Here is an 18,288-nt window from a genome sequence, read left to right on the forward strand (position 1 = left end):
TAATGATTTTTTACGCTTCTTCCGAACTGTCTCTTTGCTGACCTCGATAATTGCTTAACAATAATGTTCGATTTCTAGTGACTACAGTGTGCCATGAGGGCGTCACGGTTATTAGCGTGCGTTTACTTTTTAGTTGAAAGAAGCACGTACACTGAGGCGGGAATATTTACCACGGCTTTTGGTTGCTCACAGACGGAAGGACGTAAAAAGTACAGAAATAACAAAAGAAATATTAAGAAGAAATGAGATAAATATAGATACAAGGCAGAAAGTGAGGAAACAGGTAAAATGAAACTTAGAAACGCAAGGAGTAGAGAGGAAAGAAGAATATAAAAAGAAAATGAAGAGAGAGATGGAGAAAGCTATAGAAAAGAGGTAAATAAGAAAGAGGGAAGGAGGAATAAGAGAGAGAAAGGAATAACGGAAGGAAGAAGGAAATGAACAAACCAAGAATGACAGAAAGAGAAGAAAATATATAAGTAATAGAAGTTCACAGAACTATATGTACTCCTCCTGTCTACCTAAGCGAATATCAGCTTCTCAGGGACTCTGCCCCATCGATTTAGTCTAAGCAAACGCGTGACCTGCCTTCCACTTCTGGCACACGGACTTGCTTTGGTTATCATTGTTAATATCTTTCTTTTGTCTGTAAGAAAGGACAAAGCGACCATCTTAATGGACACAATAACGACAGCGAGAGTTAAGTGCTAACATTTTGGGATGCCAAATATGGCTGTAAGAGACCCGGCACCTACTATCTGTGCAGTCCAGGACAACAGCTGACAGATGGCAGAATACTGCAATGCCGATTACTTTTTTGGACTCTCTCAAATGACCTTTGAATCTCAGCAGCACAGAACAAGAAGTACAGCAACAAAGATATAGATTATGAAATAAAATAAAAAGCGTTCCAGGTAGGCAAATAGGAAGGCAAAAAATAATGGAATCATGTCACGCGTAGTCGTGACTAGTGTGCGCTGTTCACAAATTATTCGACTTGTATTTCATTTTGTTATAATCAAGATTTCTGTTTGACAAGCACAAGCACGTCATAGAACCTTATACCCTGTATTTAAAACCAATTATAATACAGAGTCCATATAAGGTCCCCCCCCACCTTATAAACAGTAAGACAATGCGATGGTCGGGGGGAGGGCAGGCACATAACCATTGTATTGTCGTGTCATGCACAAATGCGACAGCGACCTAAGTTCATTGCCACAAAAGAAATTCAAATCAAACTACCCCTCCAAATGTACGTGGTGAAAGGATCGAGGACCTGGAAAGTTCCGAAGGGACACTGTAAAATGGACGTCACAGTTAAATTTATATCACTCTGCATCATTTACAGATGGTCAGATGGTCCGAGACTAGCTGCCCTGATTAATGTTGTTGTTGACTGTTCCTGTCAATCCGAATAAATTTTGGGATAACGCTTTAAAGCAGACCACGATTTCATCATTACATTTAACCTATAATTCGATTACACATACTGCATGCAATTTAAAAGGCGTCGTTAAATAAACCATAATCCTACTGAGATAATAACTAACTTTTATCGACGTTTAGTCCACTTTTATACCTCTTTTTACGTTTCTTTCTTTCTCCTTTTTTCCCTCTTTCTTTACTCCTTTCCTATTTTCTCCATTATTTCTTTGGATGTATTATTCTTTTTTAATAATTTGTCTGCCACATGAAAGTTTCCTTTTACATTGAGGCAAGATTATTTGCATTACGAAAAAACAGCACGCGTTTAATAATGAATAATTTACATGCAACCGAGGTCTGTAAGCTAAGTGCCTCAGTCTGTATCTAGGTTCACCGTATGACCCACAGATCATATGTTCCAGGAGATGGTGCGCGACGCTCACAGCCGCCATTTTCTCACACGGCTGGTTGTCCTCGTCGCTGTGTCGGCGTCGCTCTTGGATTCCTCCAGCACCGCTGACTCAACCAAGGAACCCGATCAAGAGGCCCGTCCAGGTAAATTTCTTAAAGGCTTCACAGAGGCAGTCAGTCTGTGTTCTCCACACACAGCGAAACAAGATAAATCGCTAAGGAGAAGTTATGGCTGCGTGTTATAATTGCTGGCAGCATTTGGAGTTAATTTGGTATTCAGGAGATTGCACTGCAGACTGTCCACACAAATGACCAATAGAACACAATTTTTCTCACAACCGAGTTGTTGGTAATCCTGCTTCGTATTCGGGAGATTACGAGTTCAAACCTTGCCCAGAGGACCTGCTATTTTAAGGTTTACTGTGGTTTTCCTCGGTATCTCCAGGAAACTTCTGCGATAGTACCTTAAATTCAGCCAGGATCGCTTTCTTCCACATTCTGAGCAACTGACTCCGCCCTTAAATAAACCATAAATGAATAAACAAACGCTACCCTCTATAAAGGATGTTATATTATATATTATTATTTAGTGTTCTGTCTGACGACAGGTCCATATGAACAGGATCCATCCATCCTTTTCTCGGACTGGGACCTGTTCATATACGTTCTTGGCAGATGATCCAGAAGTGGTTTGCCATTGCCTTCTTCTGTGTGTGAATGGAGTAATCGTTGGGATGCCACGGAGAAATATGAATTTCATTAAGTACTCTAACTTTAATTGGACCTGGTAAGGTGAATATTTTAAGAAATAGAAAGGAACATATAACTGCGACCCCATATAGCTAGCAGTCTATGCACCCCAAAGGTTTATTACCTGTCACTGAATCTTACCTTCAGCCCGACGAGTACCCTGGCTGTATTAAAAGTCTATGCACAACATAGTAAATACTTCAGCGTTACACAACTTACTTGCGTACTTACTCCATGGCCTTAAAGTCCTTGAAGGACTTTGGCCGCCTTGCATACTGGATATTTCTTAAGTTATTTAGACATTTGGCAGGATTCCTTTGATGAGTAATCAGCACCGGACAACACAACACCTAAATACGCAGACAAATGCCCATGAACTGATCTGGATTCGAACGCACAAGACCCACGACCCAGACCTCGCGGCCACTGTAACCGACGTTTATTTGTTTCTCGTTATTCTACTACAGGCTCATTTATTTTAGTTACTCAGAAGGATTTGAAAAACATTCATAATTCTTATCTCGTCTATTGCTTTATGTACAAGTACCACACATGCTATTATTGGCTTAAAAGTCATACCATAAAATGCAATGTTTCAGGTAAAAATTGTATGGACATAAAGCACTTCGTAATTCAATGTCGGTGTTTACTCATATCAAGAATACACAAATACATTTCTGTCCTGCGCATAATTTTTTAGAAGCAGATGCCTGAAATATAATAAATTATGTTATAGTGGATTCTCTTTGTATATTGTTTCTGCAAGATTTATATATACATACTAATCTTTTGGTGAATAGTTCAATCATCTGAATTACTGTGTATTTGTACTGTATGTGAGTAGCGAGGTACAGAGTACTGCTAACTACTCGTATGTACGGTTCATGGTAACTGTTGACATTATTTGAAATATCGGACTGGCATATTGTGTGTGTGTCACTGAGGTGTAAATTTTTGCAGTAGTCAAAACATGTCGTAATTGAATATTATAATAAATTGACTAACAGCATATGTCTAATCTTGTGTAGTTACTAACATAATTTACCAATTTTTTCTGCAGTGGCTGTTAATGAAGCTTGTGGACTAAAATCCACAACAGGATGATTATATATAATAATCTAGTCCACATCTTCGCTTCCATTTTTCTAAGATCTGTTTCAATATTATTTGCCTATTTTTATCTACGCCTCCAAAACTGTGCCTTCAAATCAGGTTTCTGGAATAAAAATTTTGTATTAACCTTTCCTACATGTCCCGCCGATTTTATGACCCTTGATTTAATCTACCGTCCTCCTGTTACTTATTTTTCTTTTAGGTTCAAACATTCTGCTCAGCTTCTTATTCTCAGAATCCTTAAATTTATGTTCCTCCCTCAAGGCGAGAGAGCACCCACACAAAACAAGTGAAAATTTGTCGATATTCCCTGAATATGGAGGCAATATGATCCTGCGAAACATTTGTATTTACCCACAAGTCCACGCGGTTTTACTACCCAGAAGACCAACATCGGTATCTCAACAAGTAAAACTAGACAGGAGTCCGGACGATACAGGGTTTTGAACTGACTGGTAGCAAGCTTCAGACTTGTTAATAGGAGTGCACTATGATGAGGATGAAGAGCTGCTTACCTAAGAGAGTTTAATAATACACAAGCTTCTTAAAGGTAAATAAATTCTTTACCAGTGGTTTCTAACCAAACACAAACAGGCAAGCACCAAAACACACACCTACCTTTTAGTTCCAGGAACGACCGCTTGGACCAGGCTAGACAAACAAGTGGGCGAGAAGCTGTCAATGGTTTCTCTTGCTAGTGGGGTATTATGGCTTAGTGCTGCCCTCATACAAAAACAGTTCGGAGCTTACGAAATTTAGAGACTGGACCTAGTTTGCACAATTTTAAATAAAATTATTTCAATGCAAATTATAAAGTTTACTTGAGTAACTGAGTTTACAAATGCTTGCACATAGAAAATAACCAGCTGGCCATGTCTGCTGGAGGTTTTCCCCCTTCATAGCGTCCAGACGTACTATTCTTTGTGATTCCCAAAGGGAAGGTTCCTTATTCCATCTTAGTTATCCAATTGGGCTATCTAAGTGTTCGGCTTTCAACTCCATATCCGGAGTCCTCCGTAATTTTGTTTCGTGGAGAGAGGTTGATCCTATATTTTGAAGATCCCGGAACTTATGCTGCCTGGTGGTCAGCGAGTCTATATTCTATAGCCTATAACAGGGCCACTCCCCCATATTGGTGGGATCCTTCATCAATCACCTGGAGTACGAGCGTGATAGATCTTGTTTGATCCCGACACAGGAGACAAAGAAGTAGACAAATACAGAATGAAACGGTTACAGACGTACCGTGTACACAAGAAGACCGGCTTTTTACTTACTCCATGGCTGTGCAGTCACTAAAGAACCTTGGCCGCCTCAGACATGTGAGGTTTCTAAAGTAATTTTAGACATTTGGCAGGGCTCTTTCGACGAATGACCAGGGTAACACAACATAGGAAGTCGCGGACAAACATTCTTGCCTTGAGCCGGAAAAATATTATAGTATTATTTATGTACTTCACAGTGCTTCTCTTGAGTTAGTTGAAGATGTTTTGTGAATTTTAATACCTGAGCTCAAATAAAACAGTAACTAACTACTTCTGGGCAACCGACTTCCGGTCAGACCCTGAGGCACAAACATCCTCCTGTCCACTGATTATCGGGGACTGTTTCCTCGGGAGTAAAGTGGCCAGATCGTGAAGCTGGTCATGTTACAAATGCGTGGAGTTATACTACCTCCATTCCACATATGTATTCATGGCTATGTTAATTTACTGGGAAAAATATAAATACCATAAAGACATAGAAATTGTATTTGATGCTAATTTACACGTCTTCCAAGTTGTCTCTTGCCTTGAAGCTTTTCGACTAAGATTCTATGAAATCACATCTCCCGTGCATGCTACATGTCTCGACCACATCGCCTTCCTTGATTTAATAACCGTACTAGTACTACTACTACTAATAATAATAATAATTTAATTCAATTCATTTATTTAAGTGCTTGACAACAGTCAAAAAGGCCAATAACAGCCAAGCACTAAACCAAAGTCCAGGATAAAATACTTATATAATTAAATTCATTTCAATAATAATAAAAGTAAAATATTACAAATACAAAAACAAACAAACAAATGAAACTAAATATATAAATGTACCATGTTCAATTCAATTCATTTATTGAATAATATTCCACAAGTAAATGGGCTAAATACGATACCTAAGTAATATAATTCAATTCAATAATACTAAATAAAAAAATTAAACAATAAAAAACAGAAAAAACTTACAAAATTAAATACCACAAAATATGATGCAGTCAGCACAGCAAGTAAATATAAGAAATTAGGTCTAAATAATAATAATAATAATAATACATACATACATACCCCATAAAGTGGTGAATAGATGGGAAAATAATAATAATAATTCAATTCCTTTATTGAGTGTTTGCCAAAAGCAAAGAGCCAATGACAGGCAAACACTAATACAAAGATACAAATTAGATAAATTATTATTGAGAAAGTGCCCTCAAAAGAAACAATGTTTATGCCAAACACGTCCAAAAATTTACATACGTCATTTGCAGCAATGACACACCTGGCTCTTCAGCGCACTGCACACACTAAACGTAGAAAATTCTCTTATTTGCCTTGACGGCACACGAATACCAACATTGTCCATGATGGAATTGCAATTTATTTTGCCCTTAAATACATTAATAAGAAGTAAAGCATCAAGATGCCGTCGTCTGGTATAAAGTGTTCTGAAATTTAAAGTAGTTAAAATCAATTCGTATTTACGTGTAATATTAAACCGAAAAAACCGGTAATTGCACAAACTGGCAAATTTCCTTTGGATATTTTCTAATTTATTAGAATCTGTCTGTGTAAGATTATTCCATACAACCGAAGCATACTCAAGCTTTGACCTAATTAAAGCATTATATAAAACAACAAGACTGTCTAAAGAGGAAAAATTATATGTAATAAAACGAATGAGCCCTAAGGTCCTTAGTGCCTGGGAATGAACAAAATTTACATGACAATGAAAGTATAGCTTAGTGTCTAACAAGACACCAAGATCTTTTGTACAGTCAGTACGGAAAATTAAAATATCACTGACAAAGTAGTTAAAATGAATACTGTTGGTTTTCCGTGTGAAAGATATAATTTTGGTTTTCTCAATGTTAAGTTCCATATTGTTAACATCGCACCACTGATGCACAGAATTATAACTATCCTTTACTTTCTCACTGCCTGTCACTTTCTTTGTTCCGGCGGCAAGAGATAGTTATATCCCGAATTAGAGTCAGTAGGGAACAAGGATCACCTCAGAGTTGACGTGGAATTTTTTTTATAAATAAACAAATTAGGAAAAACAAATTAAAGAACACAGAATACTTTTATTTTTGAAATTTGGATCCTTTTATACACAACTTTCCATAACAGGTACAAAAGTTTTGTTTACTGGCTGAAAGCCCGCTGTTGACTTCGTCCACTATCGTAATGCACGTGTTCTTGACCTAACTTCTAGATCCCTCGTTAGCGTGGGAACCTCCACACATGAATTGCAAGCGTGGGAATCTTCACACAGGATTGGCTGGCCAGTTCACATGAATTCAAATAGTTACAGGTGTTCTGGTCTGGTATAGAATCAATATCTGCTTGAAGAAATAATAATAATAATTCAATTCAATTCAATTCATTTATTAAAGTGCTTGACAACAGCCAAAAAGTCCAATAATAATAATAATAATAATAAACTGACAGGAATGTGATTAAGAAGGAAGCAGAGAAGATCTTGAAATACAAGGACCTTCTCATAGGAATACAGAGAATGTGGAAGGTTCTAGCAAAAATAATTCCAATAGTTATAGGAGCGACACGAACTGTCTCCAGGTCACTCAGAAAATATTTGGCCAACATCCCGGGCAAACACGACATCAGGGAACTGCAGAAGACCGCCATTTTTGGAACTTCATACATCATCCTAAAGACGCTGTCGTAAAATAAAATTATATAATACAAGTGGCACTTGCTGAAAACAATATGGATCCCGGAAATAGCTGCTGGAAGTACATACCCCATAAAGTGGTGGGTAGATGGGACAATAATAATAATAATAATAATAATAATAATAATAATAATAATAATAGTTGTGAAGGAGGCTGAAAAACGGACCAAGTATCAAGACCTTGTGTTTGAGCTAAGACAGCTGTACCCAGGATTCACTGTCAAATTAATCGTCCTTATAATTGGAGTTCTTGGAGGAGTCAAGTCGTCACTGCTGGCTAACATCAAGCTTATTCCGGCATGCCAGCGTAACGCTGAAGCATTACTCAGCCGGATGCAAAAGGCCGTGCTTCTTGGGTCGCTCCGACTACTACGTGCGCACGACCCCAACTCACTGTAGCCGCCCATCTCGTGGTTCGAGCCGTGACTACAGTTTCATCTGGGCTGCAAGCATCCGAGTTATGACGGCAACACGCCTGAAGTTTTTGGCTGCTTGTGGACCAATTAAACAATTCATAATAATAATAATAATAATAATAGAAGAGAAGTACTGGTATGAACACATCCCGAAGACAGTGGAGACAAGTGAAGATGGCCAAATAACTATTCTGTGGAACCAGCAAATCAGAACAGATAGAACCATCCCAAATAATAAACCAGACATTATAATCCGAAAAAAAACGGAACTTGCCTCTTAATTGATATAGCAATACCGACTGATAGGAATGTGATTAAGAAGGAAGCAGAGAAGATATTGAAATATAAGGACCTTCTCATAGAAATACAGAGAATGTGGAAGGTTCAAGCAAAAGTAATCCCAGTAGTTATAGGGGCAACAGGAACTGTCTCCAGGTCGCTCAGGAAATATTTGGCCAAAATCCCGGGCGAACACGACGTCAGGGAACTTCAGAAAACTGCAATTTTGGGAACGTCATACATCATTCGAAAGACGCTGTCGTAAAATAAAAAATATATAATACATGTAATACATATTAAAAACAAAATGTATCCCGGAAATAGAGCCACGGTGGTCTAGCGGTTAGAACGCTGGCCTTGTAATCCTGGGGTATCGGGTTCGATTCCCGACGGCGCCCGAATTTATAACTTGTGTTGGGCAAGGCCGTGGTCTAGGCAACACGGAGTTTTCCTCCGTGGCATCCCAACAATTACTCCATTCACACACAGAAGAAGGCAATGGCAAACCACTTCTGGATCATCTGCCAAGAACGTATATGAACAGGTCCCAGTCCGAGAAAAGGATGGAAGGATCCTGTTCATATGGACCTGTTGTCAGACAGAACACTAAATAAAATAAATCTCGGAAATAGCTGCTGCCCTATGTACCTTAGGGACAAGGTCTGTCTCGGGTACATAGAAGTACATACCCCATAAAGTGGTGAAGAGATGGGATAATAATAATAATAATAATAATATTAATAATAATAATGGATGAAGAGTACAAATTATAAGGTCCCCCATTACAATTTATCACATCTCCTGTTACTTCCTCTCTCTTAGGTCCCAATAGTCTCCACAACAGTTTACAGCTCTTCCACGATTTCTAAACTTCCGATCTATGAATTTTCGCTATGTCGAATCATGCAAGTTCATACCTGCTTTTCAATTTCAGAACTACAGTAACTGCCGGATAGTGTGTTAAATTGGGCCACGACCGCTTCCTTCCACATCCTTTCCAATTTATTATTCACCATCATTCTCTCATTCGACACTAAGTATCCTGAGCTACTAAAAATCGTCGTTAAAGAAACTATAAATAAATACAGTAACTGGTGTACAATGTAAACTTTTGGTTTAACACTTCGATGGCACTTTACAATTATACAGTTAAACAAATAATAACTATCATACAAATTAATCTCATTTTTATGATTTTGAATTATTCTAGCATATGTGGGCAAAATACCGGGTGATTTTTCTGGGTGATGGGAAGCAGTCAGATCTTTTTACATTGAAATTAATGGAAATTTAATTTTCAATTTAAAACTTTTCACCTTACGAAAAGTTTTACGTTTCTGAGTCGAAAGATAGGTGAAATCTCACTTGATGTCCTCGAAGAAGGCGGTTGCGAGGGGGCCCTAACAGCATAACAATATCAACTGTGCGTCACATGATTGTACAGTTACATGTGCTGGTAACGACACACGAAGATTTATGTTGCAATAAATGTGTCATGCCAACCAAACCTGAATGTAGGAAAGCAAAACTTATCACATTTAAACGTGACTACCACTGCTTATATTATATGATGTTTAACGATGCTCACAATAACTCAGATAATAAATAGCGTCGAATGATAGAACGATAATGAATAAAGTGGAAATGATATGCAAGGAAGCGGTCACGGCCTAATTTAAAATACTATCCCAGTATTTGCCTTTGGAAAAAAACATGATAAATTTGCCAGGATAGCTGGGGTCCGGCCAAGATTTGACGTGACTTCAAGTACAGTGACAAAGTCATGTTTACAGTGGCGGGGTTACAAGTTTGAATTGCCGCCCCCCGCAACTACTAAAATATCTTGGGAAACAAAGAGGTTTTCTGTAAGAAAAGAAAAGGTTAATTTGAAACTTAAAGATGAAATGATAATGGGATGAATATGTCTATCACTTTTAAATGTATGAAATCAAATGTTTCTTGATAAATAATTTCTTTCAAAAAATCCCGTACAGCGAAAATATACAGAAAGCTCATTTTAGAACGCAGTCACTTTTCTTTTAAAAAAATCCTTCTGTTGAGAGAGTTTCCTCAGTGATTTAGAAATAAATTGCAGGAAACTGGGTTTAACTTTTTCCTAAACGTAAGTTCTAAGAACCGTTCGCCTATAGTTGCGTTTCCGATTCATTACACTGCCAGTCTCAATGAAATTTCTGATTAGGCGATCAACCACTCATTTGTCTAGCGCTATTTGTTTGGAAACACTTTTTGCGAATCTTGTTGACACAATGCACATGATTTGCTACAAAAATAATGCTCTACAACAAACATTCTTCGCTCAAAATTAAGAACCGTCTTCCTTAGCCAAAACAGCACACCGAAATGAGTTCTGACACATTGAACGAACGATGGCTCAATGCCTGAGTAAGGCCTTCTTCTGGTATGTTGCGCTGCGCACTATGGTGGAAGTTTACCGACTAAGAGTACCCCGTCAGAACCTGAAATCTCACCAGCTCTAAGCTTGGTTTCGATGTCAAGGTCAATTATTCCCCCACCAATGAAATTCTGATTTGTTGCATATCTGGCGGATGACCAATTCCGTCTCGTTTCTAGAACATATGGCGACTGTGCAGATTGGGTCGAGTTAAACCGAACACTGTATGGCTGTATCTAAAAAACAATGCTCAAATTAATGTAAACGTAATGAGTTCAAATAAAGTAGGCTACGTATTTGTAAAATCCCAACCTTCCTCTCCTCATTCTTCATTTATTATTCTTACGTTATTTAATCGAAGAAGGTGTTACAAAATACTTGCATATAGCATCGAAAGAGATGAGAAGATAACACTGAATGGTGAATAGGTAAGGTTTATAGAAGGAGGCAGTTGTTGTAGTCTCTTTGAACGTACATTCCTGGAATTCGTTTGGAGAGACAGAAAAATTATGAAAAACCTCACTGGAAAGTGTCCATCCTCGAATTGAGATTCAAACCTGGGACTTAACGAATACGAATCGGGAATGCTAACCATTACACTGCTGCAGTCACTGACTGATTATAAACGCTTACTGTCGGAGTAGCATACTTCAGCAATTGAAATGCACAATTAATAAACATATGTATTATGGATTTTAAATGAAAACACACACGCACTAATTTATATATGTCCTTGATGTGTAACTTGACTTTCTTTCACAGAGCAGTTACGGGGAAGTAGCAAGGATTCCCGTGGCCTGTTCTCCCCTCGCATGGAATATGACGAATGGACGCCTCTTGGACGAGGAGACCCCTTGAAGAACGATCCAACTTACGACTATGTGCCTCCAGTTCTGGAAAGAGTCCACTATTGGATCGAGCCATCGTCTCGGACTCCGGATCCACCGATTCCTGCCATCGGGTACGCTTCAAAAGACCCGGAAGTCAATAGAGTGTTTCACAAGAGACCTGATGATGTCCACAGAGAGACAGAAAACTCGTCAGCAGATTCCAGGAAAGACGTCTATGATCCTTTCTTTCTTAAACTTGTAGATGGACCAACATTCTCAACGCAACACCGAAATCAGCAACACTTCTACCACCACCATTACCTCGTACGGCCTTCCTCAACCGCGTCACAGCAACCAAACAGTCCTGCATCTATCCATCACTATATCTCCCCACATCACTCCCATTCATACCAACAGAAGAACCATCAGAAGCAGAGACCATATGAAAATTACCCTCTAACTGAAAAACAAAATCAGAAAGAGAATCAGAGGACAACGCTGGAGTCAGTTGAAAGTCAGGCAGAAAGAAAGCAAAATAGGCCTTATTTTGAGACTCAAAGTTTCCAAACAGAAGCGCATAACCACCAGGAAGAGAACCAACAACCGAGACCACCTTACACAATTCTGGTGCCTCCACCTCTGCAAATCCCAAATTCGTTCACTAGTATGTCAGACACCCAGAAACCGTTTCAAGTGGTAGAAATGAAAAAGGTAACAACAGAAGCCCCATCAAGAGACCACCCTTCTGTTACACCAGAACAAGCAAATCTTGTGTACCAACATTCCTCTACACTACCCACACTCGAATGGGAGGAAGGAAAGACACAGCTGGCAACCCTGGCAGAAATCAGTAGTCATGTGACCCAGAAAGCACCAACATCCACCAAACATGATAAATATCCCTTTGGTAACATTTACCACGAACCATTCAGTACCACAACTGTGCACCACCACTCACCAGACTTGGAAGTTGTGCCGTCGAAGGAGTTACATTTCAGTGACAGTAATAATATAAACTTACCCACACATCAACAACCCCTGCAGTGGAGTTCCAACATAATGGTAACAACAGTAGCAAGCAGCACTGTCTCCATGACAACAGCCTCTCCCCTGACAACAGATCCACTGTTTTCCCATTACAAGCAGCCTATAGAACCACTTCGAGGTCCAATGTATCTCATTATACAAGGACATTCAAAAGTGAAAACTTATGGAGCCACCAAACAGCAGAACTCTTATCATGGCATCCCGATACAAGAAAGCAATGATATTAATCAACAAGGCAGTGCAGAGAACAATGACAGAATTGGGAAGGCAGTAGAGGATTACAATGGGAATGAACCATTTAGAAAGAATATTTTCAATTCAGTAAGAAAAGAAACTACATACTTACAAAATCAAGACAATGCTAAAATCTCAACAAAAAAGAGTGCAAGTAATGAAAAACAAAAACACTTTGATCTTCTAGTTGCTGCAGCAAAATCCATGCCATTCACAGACGAAGATGTAACTCCAGCACGAAAAAAACGGCAGTTGACTTTGGATGATGTCATCCAATTTGATGACATCACAGCTGAAGAAGTATGAGCTCCAGACTTAAAGTCAAACACCTGGTAAAGAGACACATTCAGAGGTTCTTATTCATGAGTTAGAAGCATTCTTCAGCCCCAAACATGCCCTTCAAAGTGTAGATATATTTAAGAATGGCAATACTTTCTGAGCATCCAACAATGAGGCTGTTACATTTTTTAAAGTAGCAATGGTTCCTTATCATTCAACTCTGGAACTGTTACACTAAGAATAGCAATGGTCCTTGATCGTGTGACTGTCAAACTGGTACACTCTTTGAGAGTTGTGGTAGTTTCTGAGTATCTGACAATGGAACTGTTACACTATTTATAAGCAGCAATTGTTCCTGATTGTCTGGCTGTGGAACTGATACTTGGATTCAAGACGAGTTGTATCTAGTATGAATTTATCTGCAAGACGTTCCCTTACCTGACCATTGAAAAGAGGCTGAAGTTAGTCAGGAATACCAGCACCCCTTGCCATAGTTTGGATCACATGTTAAGCTATAGGTTTCCTCTCTGAACCGTCGTTTTCACAATCAGATTTTTGCATCTTTATGTCACTCAACACAAAAAAAAATTCAGGGTTTACAAGAAAAGGTGCAACATAAACCAAAACATTTACACAGGCCTACTTTAAAGCTTTCATTACAAGTGCTGACAATATATTCCTGATATTAAATGTTTATCACTAATACTACATACCTGATACTTAAAGCCATATTTTTTTAGAAGATCATTTGTATTTTACAGTCTACTAACTGAATGTTTCATATTTAGTACAACAAAGTTTAAGTCAAAAAATTATTTCACAGATATAACCAAATACCTATGAAAGTAACCAAAGTCTGAAAGATTTCTTTGATTACATAAACAAGCATGATCCTGAAGAGAAGTATTATTAGCAGAACCTTGAACTTTACAGCAGGCATGGAATTAATCGACCAGAACTTGCTAATTGACACATTCTCACATAACATATTTATTTGCAGACTCCATTTACTTGTCCTTTGCCAGTTCAGTAATGTCACATTAAAACATAGTGTTTATTTATTAAGAAGATAAGTTACAAAGTTCCTTAAATTCAATTAAAATATGTGAATCTATTTGCTAGTATATCAGTCTTTGCTCATCTTTTAATTAATTGCGCCAAGAAATGAAATTGCTTATTTCCTGTGTCACATATATTTAAAAATCCCCTACTTAATGCTTGTAATTACATGTATGTCAGATTAATCATCTACATACATCTTTAAACTTCATAAAAATATACAATAACAGTGCACTGTAACTAACACATGGAAGTTGGTGAACTGCATGAAACAAATAATGAATTATTTTACCTATCATTAAATTGAGGGTCTAAAAGAAGGACTATGGCTTCATATGTATCTTTTATATTGGCTGTTATAGTGATGATAAGCATATGGAATGAGATGTAAGTTTAGATCCTCTTTTCGAGTATAGAGATCTAGAAACAGTTCAGTGTGTAAAAAAAAGCTTTTGTTTTTATTTTATGACACTGTTTTCCACAAAAATATTTTAGGCTTAAAGCTAATTGAGAGTTTTAAATAAATTATCCTGAATATTTTATAATGTTATGTAAAATTTTGAATTGCACATTTTATAATGTGGCTATCTTGTAGAATCTGAAGATTGGTTGACAGAATTAGAGTGAACTGAAAATACAGTGAGTTTTCTAGACAGTGCAGTGATGAAGTCAACTTAAGCATTATGAGTAAACCCCATTTGATGTGGAGAGTGTCTGACTCTTCCATATCAGCCCATGTTCACAATAGGATCAAAGGAATTCACAGTAGGGTCTTGAAGTGATGGTTAAAATTTTATATACTGATTTAGTTTGAATAATTATGATATCCTTCGTCTTGATTTAGCTGTTATAGGATTCGGCCTTCAGGACTATTCCAGAACAGAATTAACTTCTGGATCTATTGTTCTTTTAGGAATTTGGTAGGAGTCCTTGAACAGGGGATCAGCCCATCGCAATGTATTTTACACAGAACAGCGTAATGCAGAAAATGTAAACAAACACTTATGACTCAACTGAGATTTAAAGCCATGTTCCCAGTGTCTGAGTTGTCAAATACAACCTTACACTGTGTTGCTGATAATAATATTGATCAATTGAATTAAACCTGATTACTTCTCTACATTAATATTCATACCCAACAAAATATAAAGGTTTTAAACATCAAATCTCTAATAGTATTAAGCTTAGGACAGGAAAAGACAATTATTAAGGTCTTTTCGGTTGCTGTCACAGTTTTTAATGTTGTATGGTCTAGAGCTGAAGACAAGAAAATACTCTGAGTAGTGAGGTGTTTTAATGAACTGGACAGTTTATGAGTGCAATGCATGAGTCAAGATGCAGCATGGCAGGTGATGATGAAGTACCCCTACAAACTACTAAAATACTCATAGCATTGTTGGTTTTCTGACTTTGTTCAGAATTGTGGTATGTAAAACATTTAGCACTGAAAAAACTTTTTGTTGGTGTGGTTAATTTTTTTTGGATTTCAAAATATTATAAATCTTAGGTTTCAATATCATTTATAATTACTATAAGTATGTGTACACACTACATAATTTTGGTACTGCGTAACCAACACTAGTTTCTTGTCAACCCTTACCAACTGTAGTGTCTATAATGTTTCATTAGTCTCATGCCGTCATAAAAATACAATATAGCAACATTGTGTGGGCATACAGTTGATTCAGGACACAGATGACAGCGCTCCTTAGTGAAGGGACATCTGATATGAAACTTGTTAACCCTTTAAAGCATGAAGCTCAGTTAAGAATCATACAAGACCTATAAATACACTCTTTGGGCAAAATTCATTGTCACTGATGTTGGAACGGGTACTACATATTGTTACCATTGCTCTTCAGAGTGTTAAATTGATTAGAATCAGTTTGAACCTTGTATAATAATTCATTTGAGTGTTCAGACTGCATTCAAATGGTGAGATTTTGTGAACATGATAATGAAGGTTTGTGGTTCATAAAAGGATACTTTTCTGACAAACTGAGTAAATGTTGACTTTTCAACAAAGCCATATACCTTTACAAATACCTGAACAAATAATTTGTAACAATAAAACTTCTTCTCTGATCATACTAATATAAAATATGAGATTAATATAGAATAAAAACTATTTTTAAATGTCATATTAAATTGTGTTTGTTTTCTGACTATAAAGCTATATTAAATATTCATAAGAGAACTTCCATTCAGTTCTCAAATTAAAGTTTAAATACATACAGATAAAGTAGTGCTAAGTTTATTACGTCGTATAGTGGCTCAATTGAAATATTAAAGAGGCTCAAGTGTCAATGTAAAATATATATGTATTAATTTATTAACGTAGTTTCACAAAAGCTTTAAAATACTTTAATTACATTTTAGACTAACTTTAGCTGAAAAGATATTTATGTTATTTTTAACATTTCTAAAGGTACGCCTAATGAAACAATAATATTCAGAAAGTTTCATTATAAATACTAGCACAGTTTAGTTGCTGCAAAAGCGTCAAATCAGATACCAGCACAATTCTAGCGTGCATTGCGCAAAGGACTTGGTAGTTCAAAACTCACATGACAGAGTTCCAGTTTGCATGAACATATGTAATTATTATAAAATTCTGAGGTGGAAGAAATTTATCAATTTGTCTACAGATTGTATCATCCACTTTTCACACTATTTGATTCTGTAGTCACATGGATTAATAAATTATTATAATATTATATTTCCATACAAATTTTCCATTTGGGTACTCAGTTGGTAATTCTAATATTCCAATATCAGCTCTTTTTCAATCAAATTACTGTATAAGTTACCAAATGTCACAGGTTTGAATTTCATATAAAGATTACTGTATCGTGTCATATAAATATGTAGAAAATAGCATAATCATGCAGATTCTGCTTTTCTGATTTCTGTACCGTGTACCTGAAATGTACTGTACATAGCTTTTAGTCCATCAACCAATGTGGTAGGGTCTTTTAGTGTAATATTATAATACATCATTACTTTGCTTCCAAAGCAATCGAGTTTATGATGTATGAAACAAATATGGTGACTTACGTATTACAGAGGTAATTTTAATCAAAAGCACTGAACGGCTTATTAATTAAATGATTATCGATTATCGAATATGCAATCATTGGTTCACTTAATGAATGAACCTTGTATCTGCCGCTTGATTTCCACCACATTGATGAAGGTAATTTTAGAAGCAAATATAAATTGGCACTGTATAAAAAAAGACTACCACTGTATAATAAAGCGCATTGTTAGTAATTTCTCAAGGTGTAACGTATAAAGCGATCTCTGTATGATTTGTCTCGTGACATATAAAAGACGGGGTAAAATAACTCTGAAGCACGCGTCATGTGTCGAAAGGAAACACTCGGATAACTAGCTACAAGGCAAGTATGACAACAGTAAAACGAGGGAGACAGATATTATTATATTATAAGGCCCCCTACGTTTCATAAACCTATAAATAAAAATTCTGTGACAAAACTCACGACTTCATGCTTCAGTAAGCATAAAATTGCCCACAGAACTTCGTTGTTTGAGAATATAATGCACAGGTTCCAAATTTCGTTGTGATCTTTTTCACAATTCCATAGTTTGCAATCTCAGCATTCGTGGATCTAGTTAGCCACTGGCCTGCCTGATTGTTAACATTGTCACATTTATAAATACGGCTTAAAAAGTTCAGTGTTGGTAAAACAAATAGTGTATGAAAATGATAGAATAAGAATTTTTATAACGTATGTTGTATTTAACAATAAGAGGAAAAAGTACCGTCAAACTATGTAGCAATTAGTTATGACACTGTTTAAGAAAATAAATAACGAAACATTTTGCATTTATTTGATGCTACATTCTTTCTAACACAGATAAATAAAAAAATCAGTAATGATTAATAGCCGCAAGCTTATTTTTACGTCAGTCCGTACTATTTTACCTACCCGTCTCCTATTTAAACATTTGAAACATAGGCTACAGAACTTCATGTTACCTACAGCCAGTCTGGACGTGGTGACAAAGAGGGGAAAAAACTATGCATCTGCCGGGAATCCAGGCCCGATAT

The 18,288-nt window shown here is 36.9% G+C and overlaps 1 protein-coding gene across 2 annotated transcripts in view; it reads left to right on the forward strand.

Moving 5' to 3' along the window:
• Positions 1–18,067, forward strand: part of LOC110832055 (uncharacterized) — a 45,540-nt gene extending 27,473 nt beyond the window's left edge. The window contains exons 2-3 of one of the 2 annotated variants that reach the window (XM_022068680.2): positions 1,854–1,983; positions 11,527–18,067. In XM_022068680.2, the coding sequence (XP_021924372.1) occupies positions 1,854–1,983; positions 11,527–13,181 (1,785 nt within the window). In that variant the 3' untranslated portion in view covers positions 13,182–18,067. Of the gene's footprint in view, positions 1–1,850; positions 1,984–11,526 lie in introns of both variants that reach the window. The other variant, XM_022068679.2, reaches the window with a different exon arrangement.
• Positions 18,068–18,288: the final 221 nt, after the last annotated feature.

The sequence above is a fragment of the Zootermopsis nevadensis genome, unplaced genomic scaffold (genome assembly GCF_977971745.1).
Source record: "Zootermopsis nevadensis isolate Lab colony 2312 unplaced genomic scaffold, Znev_1.0 Znev_ptg000020l, whole genome shotgun sequence".
Classification (NCBI taxonomy): domain Eukaryota; kingdom Metazoa; phylum Arthropoda; class Insecta; order Blattodea; family Termopsidae; genus Zootermopsis; species Zootermopsis nevadensis.